This window comes from Phaenicophaeus curvirostris, chromosome 8 (assembly GCF_032191515.1).
Source record: "Phaenicophaeus curvirostris isolate KB17595 chromosome 8, BPBGC_Pcur_1.0, whole genome shotgun sequence".
NCBI lineage: Eukaryota > Metazoa > Chordata > Aves > Cuculiformes > Cuculidae > Phaenicophaeus > Phaenicophaeus curvirostris.
In genome coordinates this window covers 21,326,758-21,347,896 of record NC_091399.1, presented here as the reverse complement: position 1 = coordinate 21,347,896, position 21,139 = coordinate 21,326,758, and the positions used below count along the sequence as shown (strand labels likewise).

Sequence of the window (21,139 nt, the reverse complement as noted above, 5' to 3'; positions counted from 1 at the left end):
CTCCGGCCCAGCGCCGCCCGCCGGCGCCGCTCACCGCTCGGCCGGGCTCCCCGGCCCGGTCCCCGCCCGGCTGCCCCCGCGCTGGAGCCCCGGGCCCGAGCCGAGCGGAGCCCCTGAGCGCGGGAGCCAAGCGGCGGCCAGGATGGCTTCGTCGTCAGGTAACGACGACGACCTGACCATCCCGCGCGCTGCCATCAACAAGATGATCAAGGAGACGCTGCCTAATGTCCGCGTGGCCAACGACGCGCGGGAGCTGGTGGTGAACTGCTGCACCGAGTTCATCCACCTCATCTCCTCCGAGGCCAACGAGATCTGCAACAAGTCGGAGAAGAAGACCATTTCCCCGGAGCACGTCATACAAGGTGGGTTCAAGCTGTGCCGCGGCGAGCCCGTCCCTGGGGCCGCCTGTCTTCGGCGCCTCCGAGGGCCCAGAGGAAGAGCTCGTGCTGACCCGTCAGTGGCGGTGCAGGGGGCGGACGTCTGTGTGTCTGCTGGATGTGCTCGGCACCTGCGCCTGTGTCGGGGCTCGGAGGTGGCTGTGGTGTCGTGAGTGAAGCTGCCGAATCTGGCCATCTGTTCTGTACCTGTGAAACCAGGTCTGCTGTTTGGAGTGCTTACGCGGGCTTCTCCCATGGCACGCTTGAAGGTCCTGAACTCATTAAATATTTTTCGAACTGGAGACTGAAAAAAGGTGTATGATTTGGTCTTTGGGGTTCAGGCTTTAATCCGGCATCATCCTGTCCGGATCCTATAAAGCGTGAAGTGTTCCTGTAGGGCTGGCCTTGGAGTCTGTATCTGCCGCACAGAGCGTTTAAACGTGCCCTGGGCCCTTGATTCTTTCTGGGTTGTTGACTCCCACTTCCCCTTGCTTGAATGAATGAAGAGTTCTCTGCCTCTCATTTGCTTTTCTTTAGGTTCTGCCACGAATAGGGAGTTTCCTTGCTTTATTGCTAAGACTCCAACAGGCTCCTTTCGTTAGGAATCGTTCCCTTTGTTGCTTAAGCAAAGGTTGTCAATACCAGCACAGACAAATTTATAGCAGTAATAGTGGACGAGCACTTTACTCTGCTGCCTGGCAGAGCTATTAACAGCAGCATTTGCAGTAGAGCTATTTTCAGGGCTGTGATGGTATCGAGTTAGTTTTTAAATTTTTTCCTAATGATTCTCTGAAACAAAAATTTGATTCCTTTATATTGCATCAGCTTGCTTACCAAAAGAATTTCAAGTATTTCACTGGATTATGATCAGCACAAGAAAATACGTCACTTAATGTTAAGTATGAACTTTAATATTAAGTAAAATACATACAATGTGAAAATTTAGCAAAGCACCAGTCATGGAAATTCAGGATGTAGAAAAGAAAACTTGTGCTTGCATGTGGAAGCATAATGTGGGGATGGTGCTTCTAAATACATGGATGGTTTCTTAGAGTGACCACCAAAACATCCGAGTTCAATTCTTAACAAGGTAAGTAATTAATGTATGAAAGTATTGTTTTGCCCAGTAGTGTGGTCCATAGATAAGATTTTGCCTACTGCTGCCCTAGGGTTAATCTGGATTTTTGGAAAACAAATTGAAACCAGAACCTGTGTGTGTGTACACAGAGATGTGTGTGCCTGTCGTCAGCAGGTGGTCCCCACCCAAGTGTTTTATTGGGTTCTGCGTCTTTGTGTTACCAGATTCTAGAGTTAGGTACAGTTGCTTTTTAAATTAGATGTGTACTTTTTAGTTAAATTTTGCTAAGGAAAATGTTAGGGATTTATCAATTTTTGTAATGCTCCAGAGATGGAACGAGTTGTTTCTGGGGAGTTGCGTGTACTGTCAGCTTCTTCCAGGTGCTGGTCAGCGGGCAGATGTCACCTCTGTCAGGTGTGAGGGTTTGGATCACTAATGTTGGAAACTGTGGTTATATGTATACAGGCACAAGATTTTAGCACATCTGTCCATCTTCGTATCTTCCAGATACTGACTGTGTTGGCTGCCTCTTCATGTAGCCTCATGGCAGCGATGCTAACAGATTCAGTAACTGAAATATGTTTGAAATCCAGATTTCCTTTTCAATGCTTAAACCAGTTTATTTAGAAGTAAAATGAGGTTCATGGCCATTGCATCACACCTGACCAAATCTAAACAGGCTGCTGCCAAGAGGAATCTTGTACCCTCCCTAGTGTTGGATCTACCAAGTGCTGATCCAACTGACCCTTTTGCTTTTTGGGAATACAGTGTTCTGCCAGGCGAATTTGCTGCCCTGACAGTTGCTGTAAAGAAGTGAAGGTGTTGGAAGCAAGGAGCAGGAAGGGCATGTCCCTGGAAGGGGGAAGAAGAGTGCCCTGGAGGTGACACCCTGCCGTTGGGCTCTGCCAGTGGGTACGTGCAACTGCGCTTCCTCACTGCACTTGGATGTTGGGCAGCAGTGGGGCCCCGGACATGCTCTCTTCGCCGCACTGTTGGAATGGCTGCATTGGCTACATGTGGAACTGGAATCCCTTTCCCCTTTCACTGTGCTGTGCTTCAGCAGATGAAGTCCCTGTTATGTTTCATGGTGTGGCCTGGCACAGCGCTGTCAGCAGCACAGGCAGAGGAAAGCAGGAGGCTTCCTGTATCCCATGAGATCTGGTTTGGTTGATGTGCTCAGACTATGCGAAGCCCTTGCTGCTAGCAATAGAGCACAAATTGGCTTCCCTGGAGAGTACTCGAAGGCATCAAGGCTGCGTAACAGTCCTAAGTGGAGATGGTCTCTGTGTTTATCATGAATCCCAGCATTAGGAACCCAGTTGTGAGTTAGAGACTTTTAATAAGGAAGTGGACATCCTTCCAGTCTGGAACAGAAAATAGCCTCGTTCAATAGCTATGGACATTGGGGCAAAGCAGGCTTTTTACAAGAAATCAAACTTCTGTTGAATTCTGAACATGCTGAGATGTTTAATTGCCATTTTTATCAAGTTGATTACTGTGATTACTTTTTCTGGATTTTTTTTTAGTGTGCTGTATTCAACACAACTGTGAGTTCTTTCCATTATTTCCTTGTAAGGGCTGTTTAAAATTTCTGTTGCTGTTGACTTCAGGTTGGGCAGTGTTCATGCTCTGATGCAGCAGATCGCCAACCCCAATCACTGTGAACATTCTTTTGCTGGACACCAATGTATCGGCTGTGACGGTTTGTCCTAGTGATGTCAGACTTGTAGAGTCCTTAACATTTTATACTCAGGTTAAAAAAAAGAAATTGCTTTGGCTAGTTTACTGTATGTAATACTGTTTGCATTTTATAGTTGAACAAGTTCTTAACTAGTCAATAAATATTTAGGTACCCAGTTTTGGACTGCAACACCTGTGGATTTGCCTTCTGTCTGCTGAGGGCGGATGAAGTGAGTTTCTGAAAGGTTTTAGGTAATTCTCATAGAAACTGTGGACTAATTAAAAGAAGTGTTTCCAGTGTCTGTGTGAGGGCTGAGGCTGAACTGGCAGGCTTTCTCTGAAGGAATTTGGTTATCTCTAAATCTTTGTCTGTTAATTTTCTTTTTCTTAAGGGATAGTTACTCTGTAAATTCACTTGCCACGTGTTGTCTGTTAGTCCTGCACAGCTACAGCTGCCCGTGCATCAGTGCCTTTGGGTTTTTGTGTCGGTATGCCATACAATGGCATGGTGCCTTTATTGTGGTTGGGAAAAGGTTGCTTACAAAATTAATATTAGAATATAAACTGAGTTAGTGTAATTGAGAGCTTGTTCATAACAGGTTGGTAGTGTTTGCCATTGTGCAGTTTTTTTAGTGCTATTTCTTAAGTAGCTTGTGACATAATATTTACCTTCCTTTTATTTCAACCCAGAACTAACCATCCCTCTGTAAGGAAAACCGATGTGTGTCTGTAGCTGGAAATCAACTGGATCTTATTTTAAACTGAGACAAGTTTCTAGTGTGACCAGTGTTAATGTCATATTTGCAGATCGTTCTGTGATAGGTTTCACTTTGGGGTGTGTGTGAGGAGATAAACCTGAGCAAACAGTGAATCGGGAAATGGTCCCTCTTGTCATGTCCTACCTGGGGTCTTATAATCCTTCCGGTTACATCTGCTGTCTCTAAAAAAAAAATTGTTGCAAGATACAGCTGCATTTCAGATTTGTCTGGGCAGATAAAAGTGCAGGAGTTTCACGTCTGAATGCATTTCTTGTAGAGATACAGGGTTTCTGTTGAGAAATAAAACAATAAAGGGCTCATGCATAATTTTATGTAACATTATATGTGTGAACTATGCATTTTGAACTTCTTGTCACTTGAAACATAAGTCTAGATAGCGACAAATGCTAAAATTTGAGCATCTAAGGTAATACTAACTATTTTTGTCTTAACGAAAGATCTGTGATCATTTTACATACATCCCTTTTGCTCCAGGTTGCTGATGTACCTTCTACTGAAGACTTGCAACCAGATTGGAAAGATAGGATCCCAAAGACATCAAAGGCAAAGAATTCGCATAGGAAGGACTTCTTAGTTACATGAATTCTGCTTGATTCAGATTTGTGGAAGATGAGAGAAGTCTCCTGCAGAGTAATGCCTGTCTCTTGCAAAATGTATCTGAAAGCCCCGAATCCTCTGCAAGTGCAGACTCCTTTAGTTGTACTTGACTAACCTTATTTTTGATAGCTTGAAAACCCACGTTCTTACATTGGCATGGGAGAAGAGACAGGGAAAATAGCTGTCAGGCCTTCTTATTAATACAATTTCATCATCAGATGATTGAAAAGTCGAAATTTTTACTTCTTTTTTAATCTTTAAACAAATTGGTATCTATTAACAAAGTATATGTTTTCTCTCTTTTTCTAGCACTAGAAAGTTTGGGGTTTGGCTCCTACATCAGTGAAGTGAAAGAAGTCTTGCAAGAATGCAAAACAGTAGCACTAAAGAGAAGAAAGGCCAGTTCACGCTTGGAGAACCTTGGCATTCCAGAAGAAGAGCTTCTAAGGCAGCAACAGGAATTATTTGCAAAAGTAAGTGAAGCAGTACTTGTACTGGTGAGGTTGGCGTAATTAATGCTGTAGATCTAGTGCCACAAAAACCACGTGTGCACCTCAAGAAGCATCCCCTTCCTTGTGTGCTGCTGTGGCACCAAAGGTGCCATTGATCTTGGCCTGTTTGGTTTGGGCAAAATCAGGTCAACAAGTAAGGTGCTGCTGCTGTTGACTTCTGACATTAGATGGGATTCTGTATACAAACACATTTTATACTATGGCATTAAAAAGGCTAGGGGTTTGCTGCTACTGAGACTCTTTCATTCTACCATAGAGAATACATTCAGAATTATTTTGCTGACGGAGTAAAAAAACAACAGCTGGTGTTCTAGGAAATTACCAGCTTTGATGCATTAAAATGTTAAAATATCTTTTCTGTTTCTGGCCATCTGTGCACAAATGTTATTTATTAGTCTTTGAAAGAAACATTTAATTGTGCAAAATTTCTAATTCGTTCTTTTTAGTCTTCCTTTACTCTTAGCAAGACTCTAATTGAGTGAATTAATGCATAATTTTTTTTAAATGGGCAGTTCAGGCATAGGAAAAGCATTTGTCTGCGAATGCTGTGCTTGTCTCCACAAACTCACACACACGGTCTCTCCTTCATCCCAGGCTTCTCCCTTGCCAGCTTTCCTGGGTAGCTTGTGAACATCTCCAAGTTTAAATGGCAAAAGACTAATTTTATTTATTTATCTTTCTCTCTACTATTCTCTTAGTTTGGGAAGAAGACCATTGTCTAAACTAAGTCATGTGGAAGTTATCTTGGATTTCTCTTTCCTCATACCCAAGGCATGAGTCTTACTTTCTCAATTTGCTTACTTTAATTTTCTCTGGTGAAAATGCTTTTTCAGTTATGTATTATCAGCCACAGTCTGATTACTACGACCTTTTCTTCCCTTCACTGTCCTTGTTTCTTTCTGAAGAGATTAAGAACCACATTCTTTCATATTACAACATACCAAATATTTGAATCTGCCTTTAAATGCCTTAATTTAAAATGTCAGGATACCATGTAGCTGTCGTCAGAATGCAGTGAGCTAGTTTTGATGTATTCACATGGGCCTGACTTTGGTTTGACTGTACAAACATGGGAAACAGCAGTAGGACTGCTTTGGGATTAAGGGTGAGATTTACAAATAATAGTCAGATTTATGCCTGGTTTTTACTCATTTTGTTCAAATAACTTAGCATGGTGTACAGGATAGAGAAGCAGCGCAGCAAAGATAAGCTGTGTTCAGAGTGTGCTAGCTCCAGAACAGCATTTAAAATAAAAAGTGCTGAAACCTTGCCATGGTGTGTCAGCCACACTTCACCTAAGGGATGGCCCTGGGAGATATATTCCTTCTTAATTCTGTTGCACAGAATACAGTGACTTGCTACAGCCTGGAGCTAGCATCCACTTAGGATACTCTGGTGTTAGCTTCAGAGTCTTTGATGTATGACCCATACATGTATGAGCCCATACTAAAATGATCTGAGGGCTGGAGCACCTTCCATGTGAGGCCAGGCTGAGAGAGTTGGGCTTGTTCAGCCTGAAGAAGGAAAGGCTCAGAGGAGACCTGATAGCGACCCTGCAGTACCTGAAAGGGGCCTACAAGAAAGCTGGAGAGGGACTATTCATAAAAGCTTGTGGTGATAGGATGAGGGGGAATGGATATAAACTGGAGAGGGGCAGATTTAGGCTAGACATTAGGAAGAATTTCCTCAACATGAGTGGTGAGACACTGGACCAGGTTGTGCAGGGAAGCTGAGGCTGCCCCATCCCTGGAGGTGTTCAAGGCCAGGTTGGATGGGGCTTGGGCAGCCTGATCCAGTGGGAGGTGTCTGTCCTTTGTAGGGGATTGGAACTAGATGATCTTTAAGGTCCCTTCCAACCCTAGCTATTCTATGATTCTATGAAATATTTGAAGCCATTCTACTTTTTCTGTGCAAGGTGAAGGCCTTAAGGGACCTGGGGTTTTTTGGTTTGTTTTGTTTTGGTTTTTTTTGAGGCTGTTTCACAAAGGCTTATTTGTACAACAAATGAGTTACATTTACCAGATGCTTATAAAACTGCTTAGTCAGTACAACTCAGTGGATTTTTTTTTCTATTCTTTTTCCCCCCTTTTTGAAGTGGCTCAATGATATTGTAAACACAGCAGCGAGGGTAGGCACTGAGAGAACAACCCATCTGATGGGAAGTGCTAAGCCCTTGGTTCATGGTGCGGGCATGTGCATCCCTCATTGAGCATACAGGAACCTTGATTGGAGCAGGGGCAGCAGGGACCTCAGTTGTTATTGTAGGAGTAATCATATTTGTGCCTCTCCTGTCTGTGCAGGTGCTGCTGTCCCCCTTTCCTAGAGATTTTACAATGTCTTGAATTGTTTTCCAACTCTTGTAACTTCACCACTGCTTGAAGTTTGAAGCACTGAAATGTCTTCACTGGATTTTTACCACTGTAGAAGTGTTGCTAGAACAGATTGAGGAAATGTGAAACATTATAATGGAAGAGCCACAGTTTTTCACTTTGCGAAGTAGATTAACCAGTCTTGGTTGTCTTTAAAAGTATCATCTTTTGGCATCTTGAAGTTTGTAAAACTGTTAAAGTTTGATGTTTTTGGAAAAATAGGAAAAGTCAATGACAGCAATAGGATTAGGAGGGAAACCATTATAATCTTAGTGATGACTTGTAGAAGTAGAAAAGTAGAGACTCAAGACTTTTAATTTTAAGAACTTTTTCCTAATGTTCACAGAAAATACACATCAAAGTTTTAACTTTAACACAACTGACTAGTACACTGCTGAAATCAACAGCAAAACAAATGAAAACTTTGAACAGAGAAATGAAAGGTCACCAATTGAACTGTTTGAAATGTGTAAGAACATCTTGTTTGCAGCAAAGGGCTGTACCTTTCTGTAGCAAAGCTGTCCTCTGTCTGCACACCCGAATCTGGGAGGTGCTGACACGGCTCTGTTTTCCAAAGATTGCTTAGCACAGTGAGATAATGGCTTTCTTTGGTTCTGTAATGATGTGTGTCTTTGATTTCATAATTGCAAATTTTAGCATTGGTAATCAACAAAGTAGGGCTGTTCTCATCTCTGAATTGTGGTTAACTGTTAAGATCCCTTGAAACTGAAGCCTAAAATTTCCATTGATTTCCCTCACTTAATCTTTCCATTAGGAAGTGGTTCAGCACAATCCTTACAATGGAACTGAAGTACAGTAGCTCCTGCCTCTCCCTTTCTGTAACTGTAAATCCTCCAGGGGGTGGCCTGTTGAGAAGAGAGAATGTAGCTAAACATCTGGGTACAAATAACTGAGGAACTTCTGGATGTGTTTTTATATGTACAGTTAATAAAAATTATACAAAAAGAATCTGTGGGTGCAGATAAAACTGTGTTTAACAATAAGGTGCTCTAGGGATTCTTCACAAGTGATGTATGGCCTTAACAACTGAATTCCTGTCTTCAGGCTAGACAGCAGCAAGCAGAACTAGCGCAGCAGGAATGGCTACAGATGCAGCAAGCAGCTCAACAGGCACAGCTTGCTGCGGCCTCGGCCAGCGCATCCAACCAGGCAGGATCCTCTCAGGATGAAGATGATGAAGATGATATTTGAAATTCACCAGCTGAGCTTGTCTGTAAGAAATACTTTTCCTGCACAATGAAAACAGTGAAATGAATGCTTAACTGTAAGTTCGTATGCATCATGGACTGGCAATTGGTATTCTAAGGGTGTCTGCTGTTGTGTGCTGTACATGTATAAACTGTCTTTTTTTGAACTCTTGAAGATTTAAGGTTCAGTATCATATCAACTTTGGATTTTTAATGGTGTATATGGAAATTTTAGATAGCAGTGCGTCATTTATTTGATCAATAAACAGTGTTACAATGAACGAGTTTATAAAATATAGTGAGATTTATACAAAAAGCTCTAAATCCACATTTGCATTTCTTCCCTTTTAACTAAACTATAAAAATCTTAGAATTTTTAATTGTTTTTTGAGGGAGTGGTACAGTAGTTGTAATCTGTTAATGGAAAAACAGCAGAGTTCAGCAGAGTAGAGTCTGAATTCTTAGTTCTTTTTAAAATGAGGATGTATATGGCAATAAATATTATATGCGCTAAAATACCACACTTGTTAAAATTTGAAAACAATACATTTTCACCAACCTAGTAAAAGGAATGTTTAATAGGAGCTGTACAAAATCAGTCATGTTTTGTATAGGGGTGAAACAAATAAACCCATGGTTTTATTATGGCATCCTTTGAGAGTCCTAACTGAATATTTCACTGCAAAGACTGCCTGGTGTGAAGAACTAACTCTTCTGCTGTTTCACTCCAGTTTAATGTTAGCAGTTGTTGATGGTATTTTGTAGTCCAGAGTTATTCATACTGTTGAAATATAAAGCTGGAACTTGAAGAAATGGGATTGTTTTAGTTCCACTGACGTAACTGGGAATGATTTAAGTATTCAAGCCTCAGAAGGCAAAAGCTGAAGCTAAGAGCATGCTTATCATAAAGAGGGAATTTATTTAACCTTGATTAGTCATTGTTGTCAGCATAACGCTAACATTCTCCAGACTAGATTGCCACTGGATTACTGAGATACCTTTCTTCATTCGGATGGGTTTGTAGGTAAGTCCAGTTTTTTTGTAAACTGTTCTCTGAGGGTGAACAGCAATACACAGAACAGAGACGATGTAGTAGTCCTTTTGGTAGTTGATTTCGAAATTCTGTTGATTAATGGATGAGCAGCTGTTCTTTGTGTTGGAAAAAAGCACAGTAGTGTCCATTGCTGAGTTTTAATGTGTTACTTGAAGTAATACTGGCATATCTACTGGTACACTAATCTGAGCAGACTAGAAAAGCCACTTGTGTGCTGCTGTAGGTGATCCCATAGCTCTCTAACAATGGGGATTGTTTTATTAACTGATATCCTCAGCAAGTTGCTTGGCTCAAATTCTTGAGGATGCAAACAGAAAATGGAGTGCCCATTTTTACATAAAGTTCTGAACAAGGTGAAATTGGTGTGTATTCAGATCTCGGCCACACAGTGACATTTGATTTAAACTCAAGATACATTAAGCTGCATATTGAATAAGCGTGAACGCTTCCTTAAATACGTTGGTGCAGTGAAAACTCAGAAAAGTATTTGTTTGAATGTTTACATTTAAAAAAGAAAAACAAAACAAAACCCCTTTTATGGATCCTATATGAAATATGTTAGGCAAGGTTTGACCAAGGAAGTGGTTTTCTGTAAAGGTTGAAGTACCAAAGGTAGAAAATCTAGTCTAGTGATTCAATGTTAATGTGCAGTGTTGGCTTTTCTAATTTGTACTGTAACACCTTCACACTTTCTATTTTAAATTAGTCTTTTTCTTTTAAATAATATTAGGCGTATTTTTCACACCTTTCTTTTCTGATGCAGAATTCAGGTTAACATTTTACTGCATCTGGTATGTTTGGTGTAATACGTTTGGAACCTTGTGACCTTTCTTTTGGACCTTCTTGTGCTTTTTCATATGCTGTATTCTTCAAGCAATAAAATTCTGATGTGTTTTTATAAAATTGCTTTTATATTTAATGAATAGTCTGTCTTCTTCATTGCATTTATAAAGAAAAAAGTTGACTGCTGTTATTTTGATCCACTGAACGTCTCTTGTGACCAAAGTCTTCCCAACCTGAGTGCTGTTGGATGGCATTGCTATTCACTGGGGTTGTGAATGCTTGCAGACAGTGTTTCTTGGCTTGACCTGCTCTCTTTCCTCTTGGGAACTACGTTTTCTGTGTATGTGTTTTTATAACCTGACCTTCTTACCTTGAAAGGCTGGACAAACCCCCTCGTAGATCAGGTGGAACCTACTGAGATACTTCAAGTTTAATGAAACGAGAGACCACAGGCAGAGGAAATGAGTATATGTGTTAATCTCCTGTCACTTAGGTAGTCTTGCTTACTTACTCAGCCATTCCGACTCAAGTACAAAGAGTAAACTCTGGCAGTTGCAGGGGGAGAATCTACACTGATCTTTCAGCCAGCATAAGAATTGTGTATTACTTTCTTGTGCTTCCGTGTGCTAGCTGTTCAGTGAGGACAAGAGATTTCCGAGTTTGTGCTGCTGATGATTTTTTGGTACACCGGGTGATACATGGAGAGTAAAGTTTGCTTAGTGAACTGTGTTGTTCCCTTGTCTCAGAAGAAACATGTAAGGATGTGTCCATTTAATAAATACTGAGTTGATGAGATTATCTGTGGGTTTTCCACAGCTATTCTGACAGTCTGAGTGCTTTCACTAAGTGACTTTCTTGCAAAACTTTTATTTTCTGTTACTTCAATAAAGTGTCTGTCCGCATGACATTGTGGATAATGAATATAGTTGTATTTACTGCCCTGAGGTACTTTTAAAATAAGTGTTTGAAGGATTCTGAACATCAAATATTTAAAAGATACTTGAATTTCACTACTTAAATGTGGCTAGTTGAGTCTGGTATTGAAACACTGGGAAAAATTTTCTGCAGGAATGGAAAGCCACATTGATAAATGGTGCTCTTCAGGTTTTGTAAAAGCACTCCATTAGGAAGGACTCTGTAACAATGCCTGTGGTGATCTTTCCGTAATTTTGAAATGGCACCAAGTCAAGGGCACAAAGTAAGTAAATGATTGTTGTGGAAGGGCAAAACCCTTACTCTGAAATGTACACTTTGTGTTAGCCTCCCAGTACTGGACTGTGATTTTGGGTAAGCCCTGTACAAAGTGGTGTGGAAGGAGGGGTGCAAGATGAAGGGTTAAGAATGCTGTAGTTAAGTTTACTTTTTGGCATTGCACTGCTAGTCTATTTAAGATAAAAACTTTTTATTTTGCAGCTTAGATAGCAGAAGCACGTGAGTGGGCTGCTGGCCAGTGGCAAGATGAATTTTGCTTACAGATGAATGAGACAGTCTTGCTCTTTGATCCCTTAGACTTGCTAGGAGTCTACTCAGGGAGTGTGCCATCTGTGATGAGAGTATGCCAGGTATAGCCCCGTGATGAAAAGGAGTGTCCATGAGGCTTAGCGCAGGCCTGGTAAGGTTTGGTGGCAGTCAGGAGTGATGGGTTCCATTCCAAAAGATATTTGTGCTTAGTATAAATTTTTTTTCGTGATTGAAATGAGTGGTTTTGATTCAATGCAAATATAGCTACAGAAATGAGTAATTTTGAAAATGTAATAATGGCATTGGAAGTAGTTATCCCAGTTCTTTGATATGTGGGGCAACAGGTACAGTAGAGCTGTGCATTCCTGGAAAGAAACAGAACCAGTGAATGCCTGAATTGGAGGCAGTTATTTTCCGTGGTACTGTGCTAGAGGGCAACTGAGACGATACCTGGGGAGCAGAGGTTTTGCAGCAGAATGATAGGATTATGAATCCAGTTGAGTACACCAGATCCCACGCATCAGTCATTCATACTCTTACATGCCATAAAGATGGGGCTTCCTGCAGGGGTGAGCCTAGCATAAACTTGAACAACCTAGGGTAAAAATATGTAGCAGAAGATGCTCCTGTGTATGCTGGAGAAGGGGACGTTAAATTTTAATTCTTTGTGGCCATGACTTACTCTCACGTTAATTACAGGAATACGGCATGAAGATGTCTATCCCACAGCATTCAAGAAAGGAGGTACTACACTGTATGTATCTGGGGTGAAGGTTTATAAGAGGCATATTGAATTCTATGAAGATTACATCTAATAAGGCTGAATGTTCATGTGGTTAACTTTTGTAATACTTCAGGGATGCTTTTTATCTTGTTTCAAAAGAAATCATGGGTATTAAACCAGAAGCACCGATATGTGCTTTCCTTTGTGTCAAAGGCAGGAGAGTCACCATAGCAAGGTCTGGACTTGACTTCTCCCATTCCCCTCTGCCCCGACACAGGATAATTGGTTCTGTTGGAGCGGTGGTGTTGTGCGATGGAACTCTGAATGGTTTCCATGCTCGTCTCAGTAGGAATTAGCCCAGGTTTTGTATTAGTTCAATACTGTTATTAGTCAGTAATTGTAACTTTTGTATCTTCAAAGTGTTGTACAAGCATTAATTAGGTATAGGCAGTGTTACAATGCCCAGTGTAATGATGCTGGTATTTGAACAGTTTGTGCTGTGCTTTGAAGTTAACACTTTCACGTGCTGCAGCACTAAAAGGTGACGTGCTGTGTAGAGGAGGAAGATGTTATCTTCATGGCAGACTTCATGGAAGAGTGACTCATCTTGAGAGCAAGTATCTGGGGAAACGGGCAGACTTGTTATAAAAATCACCGTCCAAGATGAAAGCATTTGTTTGCAATAGCACAGAGCTGGGGATTGCTGGCTGTGGGCCAGGACTGGGTTTCATTAATGTGGTCTTCAGGCTTCATTCTGTCACCTACTGAATGAAAAACCATAGTTCTGAATTAGAAATCAGATTCAATATTGTTTCTGTTTCAGGTACAACTCCTCCATTAGATAGTAGTGTGACCTGTGGAAGAGGCAGTGTGAGTAATGCAAAAAGTCTGAAAGGCTGCACCATCATAGCCTGCAGTAAAGGAGACTTCACGTCTAAAAGTGTTAGAAAACCTATATGGTGAAGGAGGAATATGAGCAACAAAGGTATTTTTTCTTCCTACTGTAATACAAACAATGAACTGGTGCAGCTTGTCAGGCATGGATGACTATTTTGCAGGCACGTAAAATTAAACACTTTTAAATATAGACAGTTGATCCTTAGATATGCACTTGGATCCATCGTCCATGTGTTGTGTTCTGTGCCTGTGGTAATTTAACTGTCTGGGATGGCCGATTAAGTTGTATGCAGCTAAAATCAGTACCCTTCAATTATGAATAACTTCTTTTTCTTGTTTTCAATATGTTCTAATGTTTTGTAACATGAAACCACTGGAAGCAATCATGTTTTCATTCCTATAGAAATTTTACAGCTTTTGAGAAGCTTACAGAATTGTTTTTAAAAGTACAATTCTAAATAAAATTTAAAGCAAACTGAAGCTTTATAAGCAAATGAAATTAGTTTGTTTCAATATATTGTATTGTTAAGATGAAAGGGGCCATTTTTGAACATGGAAGAGGTATTTATTCTGTCTGCAGGATGTGCAAACACAGGGCTACTGTGTCACTGCTGTTGGTGAGTTATCTTTTCCAAAGTGTGGAAATAAATGTTGGTTTACCTTGTTTAAAAGTGTTAGTTGGTGTTCTGAGGCAAAATCAACCCTCAAACTCTTCTCTCAGGAAAATGAACTGGCTTCCCTCCATAGATGAAAGGCATCCAGGGTTTCAATCACACAGTCCTGTGGGAAGAACAGCAGTAGCAGACAGGCCTGGAGGGAGAGGGCATTTCATCTGCTGCCTTAACTGTTTTTTTTTTTTGTTTTTTTTTTTTTTTGCTTTAACGGTGTGAAAAAGGGATTGGGAATTGAACATTGCCCTAAAATGAGATCTCTGGTATGGAGTGTGTTGTAATGGCACATTTTACAAGTTTCTTCTGTAGGAACACAGAATAAAGCTTCTGAATGCTGACGTATATTTTTCATATGTATCCATTAGATATATTTCTGTGACCTGTGCCAGTGGTGTGTATGTTCCCACACAGAGGGGCAGGTTAATCCTCATATTCAGTCAGTTTTTTAACTTGGTGCTGAAAATGGTGCTGCTTTTTAAGTGTGGGAGAAATAAAAAAGGATGAGGGATATAGGAATTAGTGACCTGTTTTTGTGGGCTCGCTATTCCAGACACAAAGGTAACAGCAACACAACTCAACCTTCATGTTCTGTGTATTTAATTTTCAAAAGTTCATCAGCTGAGGAGATCTGGACGTAAGGAGAGCACCCATGGTAGTGGCAGATCCAAAGGGAAAAGTCCTCACTACTGGACTGTGAGTGTGTTAGGGAGGGAAGAGAACTGTCTGAAGAAATCATGTATTCTTTCCTTTGCATCTCACCTTGCCTCAAAGGGAAGAACAAGCAAAGACAAAGGGGTGTGGAGGGAAGGCTCTTATTGGGATTCAGCTGGCTGCCTGTGAGATTTGATCTGCTTTTTTTTTTATGTCCAAAGAGCAAGTGTTGGTCTTTGGATTTAATTAAATAGAAAAAAGTAATGCCACAAAAATAAAACTCCTTCCGAAACAAGGGATTGATTTATTACTGGTTTTGTTTCTTTGGGATTACTTGAAAGTTTGTCTCTGATCAGAATCTCACTTGGAACAAATACAAATGATAAATGGAGCTATCTTTATTAATGCAAGAGGGAGACATAGAAAGGCAATGGATTTGCTTAGTGGGATATATATTTGATGCATGGCACTCTGTGTTCTTGTTCCTATTGTTGATTTATTTGCTGATTCCTGTTCTTTTAAAGTGATTAATAGTGAGAGGGAGAGAATTTTATTTGGTCTGTGAATTACTTGAGTTTACTTCCAGATTGTGATCCTTTGATATTTAATGCACCAGCTAAATATGGTGGTGTCCAATGTGGACATTGGCTTTCTTATGAGAAATGGAGGAACCACCATGATTTCAAATGATAAGAGAGGGAAATGTGAAACTAAACCAGTGACCACTGGAATGAAATCCTTTAAAGGCAAGGAGTCAAGACCTGCAGTGGTGTGGAAGGTAGGACAATCAAGAGATCGCTGGCCTTCTCCATTTCAAATTAACTTTCCACATGCTTTATTCAGTGACACAGGATAGTGACCTTCCAGTACCTGAAAGGAGCCTACAGGAAAGCTGGAGAGGGTCTATTCATAAAGGTGATAGGACAAGGGGGAATGGGTGTAAACCGGAGAGGGGCAGATTTAGATGAGACATTAGGAAGAACTTCTTCACCATGAGAATGGTGAGACACTGCAACAGGTTACCAGGGGAGGTTGTGGATGCCCCATCGCTGGAGATTTTTAAGGCCAGGTTGGATGGGGCTTGGGCAGCCTGATCCGGTGGGATGTCCCCGCCCATGGCAGGGGGGGGTGGAACTAGATGATCTTTAAGGTCCCTTCCAACCCAAACTATTCTAGGATTCTAGGATGGGGTTAATACCAGCGGAATCAGGTCGGTGTTCTGCTATCCAGCTTGTTCCTCGCTCGCCAGCAGGTGGCTGTCAAGAGCAGGGAATGCGTTTCAGCTGGACGTGCTGGAACTACTGTAAATCTTGTTTATAGTCGATGGTAACAATACGTGGAGCAGTTTTAAATTAAAATTCCTCTAATGAGATTATCCAGTAACCCAGGATACTGATTATGTTCAAACTTTACTGCAAATTTTGCACAGCTGCCAATATGTTTGTGTTCCTGATCATGATTCAGATGATAGCAAAATATCTCAGTAAGTCTGAATGTGGTGCTGCTTAGCTACACAGTCATCCACTATTTGTTTTTCTACAGCTTGAATTAGGGTCATGATAGACTCTCCATCTTTCAGTATCAATGCAGCATATCAATCTGTACACTGCACGAAAGCTGCAAGTGGATCGATCAATGCAAACAGCTGTAATTATTCAAGTCTTTGGTTACTATCTCAAAATGAATATCCTATACCTATAGATGACATGGTAAGGAAAAAATGTGACTATTGGCATAGCTCTGTCTAACTTTGCATATTAGATACAGCTCATTGTTCCTTTAACATAAGGAAAACTGCATAGAAGAGATTGTTGGGAGGATGGAGAAAATGTGGGCTAAGTGACCTGGAGAAATTGGAAAGCAAAAGCCTGGTGCTTATGGTTATGTTTTGATATAACTCTGAAAGTATGTGCAATGAAAGCAAATGGGTTTATAGTGTTCACGCAGGTAATGCAAGTGTTAAAGAGCTGAAAATCATATTTTGAGATCATGCTTTATGGGTATTCCTTGGTAGTCTGTAATTGTCTACCCTCCAGCTTGGGGTAGAGTTGTATATTACCAAAAGGAAATGCTAATTTATCATGTGATAGTCCTGCTTCACTGGAAGAAAGCAAATTCCTGTGAAATAAGAGCCTGTTTGTACTTAGAATAATGTGAGTTGATTGACAGCACATTTTCTCTGCTCCATATGGCCTGGAAAGATGCGCTCTTGGCTACAGTGCAGGCAGAAAGAATGAACACAGGATGTTTTGTAAAAGCAGATGGAAGTTCTTGTTTTCCTCCTATTTATAGCTGGTGTAAGCAGTGTCCTTTCAGTTCTGTTATCTGATCACTTGGTGATGCCTTTCTATTTTGTTTCCTGAGATGAGAGAAAAAGAAGAAATATACCTTTCTTCTGCTACATAAAATGTACTTAAGTACAGACTGGAAAAGACGGGCTTTATCTGTATCCCCCCCATACTGTTCTTCCCACAAAGTTTCAGACATAGGAGGAAATTCGGAATTCCGTCACCCTAAGCAGGCACTGAGGCTACAGTGTTCAGCACAGTTTTCCTTCTGCCTTGGAGCAGGGGTGGTGTGGTCCAATTCATACAGTTTCCTCTGGATTTTCTCCTTTAAGTCTATTTTGCCCACTAGTTGAAATGGGGCCCCTGTGGAAGCAAGCCTGTAGTCAATGCACAGCTACAGACTGCGTGCTGCTGGTTATGATGAAATCACCGCCTCTGGGAGGAGAAGGAAGTCTGGGGAGAACTCGGCACAGGCAGAAGTGTTGAGACACCTATTCCTTTGTCTCAAAGTATTTCCTGAGCTGTAAAATTGTGATTACCCATTCCCTACATGGAGGCATTATGCACGTTAATATTTGTAAAAACTCAAGCACTTGGAGTGCTCATGATGGGGAGGAAATGCATGGGTGAAGTAGGGGAAGTGCTAAATTCTGTTGGTTTTGAAGCAAAAATAGGTAATACCTAGGGGTTTTGCAACACTTCATTTTCTTTGTGGAGTAAAAATCCAATTTTAATATGACAAAGAGACTGCTAGCTAGCAGAGAAAAGGATTAATGGCACCTCACACTGAGAAGGAGATATTTGGAAGTAATTTGTTTGGCCTTGCTGATTTCTGTGGCAATGGAAAGCTAAGCTGCTTCACTCCTTAGAAAGTGCGCCCACAGGGAGTGCCAGACAGCCTTTCTGCCACTCCAGATTAATCATGCAAATTGTTGTTCTGCCAAGATAATATCCCTAGGTACGCTTTTAAACCCAAGCTGATTCTGCTGAGAAGTAAAGAGAATTAACACAATACATAACTGTTGTAATATCTGGAATGATGTGAACTCAGTCTAAAGAGGAAATTGGGCAGCTTTCTTTTAAAGCCTGCATGAATTAGCTGTTTTCTCCATCACTGACTAAATATAACAGTAAATTTTCTAAGCTAAAATAAGGTGTCATCATCTCCCAGAAAATGCTAATGGCGTACAACGACACTGGAACAATGCAATTTATCATGAAGCCACTGCTGCCTGTAAAAATTACTTAAATATGTCTTTAATGTACTCAAGTTCCTTCAGTGAGACTTATTTACTCCTCACCCCTGAGGAATGTTTCTAAGGATGTGACTGGAAGAACAAAAACCTGTAGGATAATATTTGTTTAATTACTTCTAGGCCTAGGGCCAGTTGCAATCCCTGATAGGGAAACAATGGCAAAATTCTAAATGATTAATTATAACATTTCCTGCAATCTCCTGTGGAGGTGCAGTAGATCCTTCCCCTTGTACAGCTGAGTCATTTCACACCTGAACTGCACAACTGGAGGTGAGCACAGCTCGGTACAGAGATGGAAATCTCCGAAAGGAAGAGTGTGCTCATGCAGGAAGAGTGCCTAGAGACGGCTGGTGTCAGGATTAAAACACTAATAACACCACTGAAATCTGTTGCCAAGAAATAGGCTTTGCACTTGATTTTTTTGGGATCCTGTGGTATGAAAACTGTATAAAAGGCATTATAGGGGTCTTTAACATATATCACACAGACTTTAAGAGCTTATGTTTTGTTTTGTTTAATAATATGTCCGGATTAGATTAAGAAATACTCACTGCCTTTCCAGGAATATCAGAAGCAATCATTCTTCCATTTCCTCACAGTGTCTCTGCGTTGTCCAGTTCTCCCCAGTCTGTTTCCCTTACTTTACCTGCAGAAGCAATGGCTCTCAGCAGCATCTCAGGTAATTGTGAGCTGTCCCTTTGAGTCGCTGCAGGAGCATCTCTGCATTGCACAGTGAAGGTCCAAGGCCTGAGCTCCCTGTGATGCAGCTGCACAGCTCACCATCATGCTTCCATGCAGGAACGTGAGGTTGGGTCAGCCTGACTAATCAGCCTGACTTCCCAGGTGTAATTGTTAACCCTGAAATGTGAATAATTAGCCAGACTGCAGTAGTGCTCTAATGAAACAATGGTTTCCTCTTTGGTGCTGGCTTGCTCAAAGCCTGTTCATTAATGGCTTTTGCTCCTCCTTAGGGTGCAGATGGGGTAGGTGTAGCCCAGAGGCTGCTGTGGTAATGCTGATCCTGTTCTACGTGGCATTTCAGAGCCACCTCTCCCCCTTGCCTGGAGGTTGTGAAGTTACCCAGGATTGCTGCAACACCGTCCAGCTCCAGACTCTGGCTTTACCCTAGGGCTTGTAATGATGTCTGAAGAATGTGGAAAGAAAGAATCCTGGGATAACCTCTCATTAGGGAGAATCCAGCTTTTTAAGTATTAGTAGGTATTAGCCGAGTATTGTGTTTACATACCTATGGTACAGGCTGCAGTTTCCTTCTCCTGAAATGGCTAAAGATCATGAAAACACTCCGTTTTGTTATATTGCTGTGAATTAAGAACAAATCCTGACATGCTGAGAAGTTGTTCTTGCACATTTTGCAGAAATAGGAGTAATTAGTTAATTCCTAAATTAGAGTTAAGTAAAAAGAACCTGAGCATTCAGGTATCAATCTACAAATGTAAATATATATTTATAAAAATATATATATTTCACTTGGAAATTCTCTTGACGTATGTTTCATTCAATGAAAGGCAAGTATTTCAAATCTGAGTGCCAAGTAAATGCCATAGATCCAGAACTTAGGATCCATTTTCCAGTAGATTAGTTTTCAATAATCCATTGGGGCTTCTAAAGTTGAACGTTTTAACTCAAAAGTTATTTTTAGGGTTCATTTTTGAATATCTAAACTGAAACAATTGGAAAGATGAGCTTTTCTGAAATGATCAGAAAGTGAAAAATCCTGGCTCTTCTGAAGCCAGCAGCCAATTTCTAATTCACATTAAATGATCGTGATTCTCACCCCAGTGTTTCAAAGTTCAGTGTACATTTGTTTCTCAAAATTACACCTAAAAAAATGAAAGTGCTGAATCAGGCATGCAAAACCAAGGGTACTCAGATCATTGGGTGCATTCATAAAGCCTTTATAAACCTTGGTTAGGACACAGTAGAACATGGAGGAATGCATGATTAACAATTTTGAAATCCCCCTTTCTACAATTATTACATGTAGCTAGTTATTACAGACATGTTAATTAAGAGACACACTAAAAAGCATATAAGTGAGCAAATTCTTGTAATTTTTACTTAACTATGCTTTAAGATGAAAGAGGGGAGATTAAGCTCACATCTCGGGGAGAAATATTCTCCTCTGAGGGTGGGGAGGCCCTGTCCCCGGCTGCCCCATCCCTGGAGGGGTTCCAGGCCAGGCTGGATGGGGCTTGGAGCCCCTGATCCAGTGGGAGGTGTCCCTGCCCATGGCAGGGCTGGGACTGGGTGGGCTTTGAGGCCCCTTCCAACCCAAACCATTCCGGGATTCTATGATCTCATTATATCCTGATTTATATTTTTTTAAGAATCATATAAAGGTGCATGGTGAACTGGTGGTAGCTAAGCACAAAGGCAATGAAAGTGTAGTGGAAAGTATTTTTTCCTAATCCTGAATGGCATGTTAGTTGAGTGAATTCAAATATGTATTTATTCATAATTTAAACAGTTTATTTATTTATGCTTCATTACACAAATCCTGTGCATGTATCCTGCTTTGTGTTCTCCGTACCCCGTGCCGTCTGCCAGCCGAGTTAAGGTGGGGGTGCCCAGGTGAGGCGACCCCCGTGCGGAGCTGAACGACCCAGCCTGGCAGGTGGCCCAGCACCTCTTGGGGAGCGCCGATCAACGTTTTACTCCAGAAACGATGCTGTTGGCCTGCGACCTGCTGATTTTGAGAGCTTCCACCGCTAATAATAGTCTAATGCAATAATT

At 41.2% G+C, this 21,139-nt stretch overlaps 2 protein-coding genes and 1 long non-coding RNA gene across 3 annotated transcripts in view; 2 read left to right on the top strand and 1 right to left on the bottom strand.

Annotated features, from left to right (window-relative positions):
• Positions 1-21,139, top strand: part of FNBP1L (formin binding protein 1 like) — a 65,052-nt gene that overhangs the window by 233 nt on the left and 43,680 nt on the right. The gene's annotated exons all lie outside the window — the stretch shown is intronic.
• Positions 39-10,573, top strand: DR1 (down-regulator of transcription 1). The gene is made up of 3 exons (XM_069862761.1): positions 39-362; positions 4,821-4,984; positions 8,458-10,573. Exons 1-3 carry the CDS (start codon positions 143-145, stop codon positions 8,602-8,604), a joined length of 531 nt encoding a protein of 176 aa, XP_069718862.1. The 5' UTR covers positions 39-142; the 3' UTR covers positions 8,605-10,573.
• On the bottom strand, positions 14,189-19,147 carry LOC138723568 (uncharacterized). Its single transcript, XR_011337896.1, has 2 exons — positions 19,032-19,147; positions 14,189-14,299 (listed from the first exon to the last, which is right to left on the bottom strand). It is a non-coding gene; the product is annotated as an uncharacterized lncRNA (long non-coding RNA).

What these genes read in the sequence shown, in the direction of transcription:
- DR1 (XM_069862761.1), top strand. Translation starts at nt 143, where the DNA reads ATGGCTTCGTCGTCAGGTAACGACGACGACCTGACCATCCCGCGCGCT. An exon ending in CCCGGAGCACGTCATACAAG is followed by an intron (nt 363 to 4,820) that starts GTGGGTTCAAGC and finishes CTCTTTTTCTAG; the next exon opens with CACTAGAAAGTTTGGGGTTT. An exon ending in AACAGGAATTATTTGCAAAA is followed by an intron (nt 4,985 to 8,457) that starts GTAAGTGAAGCA and finishes TCCTGTCTTCAG; the next exon opens with GCTAGACAGCAGCAAGCAGA.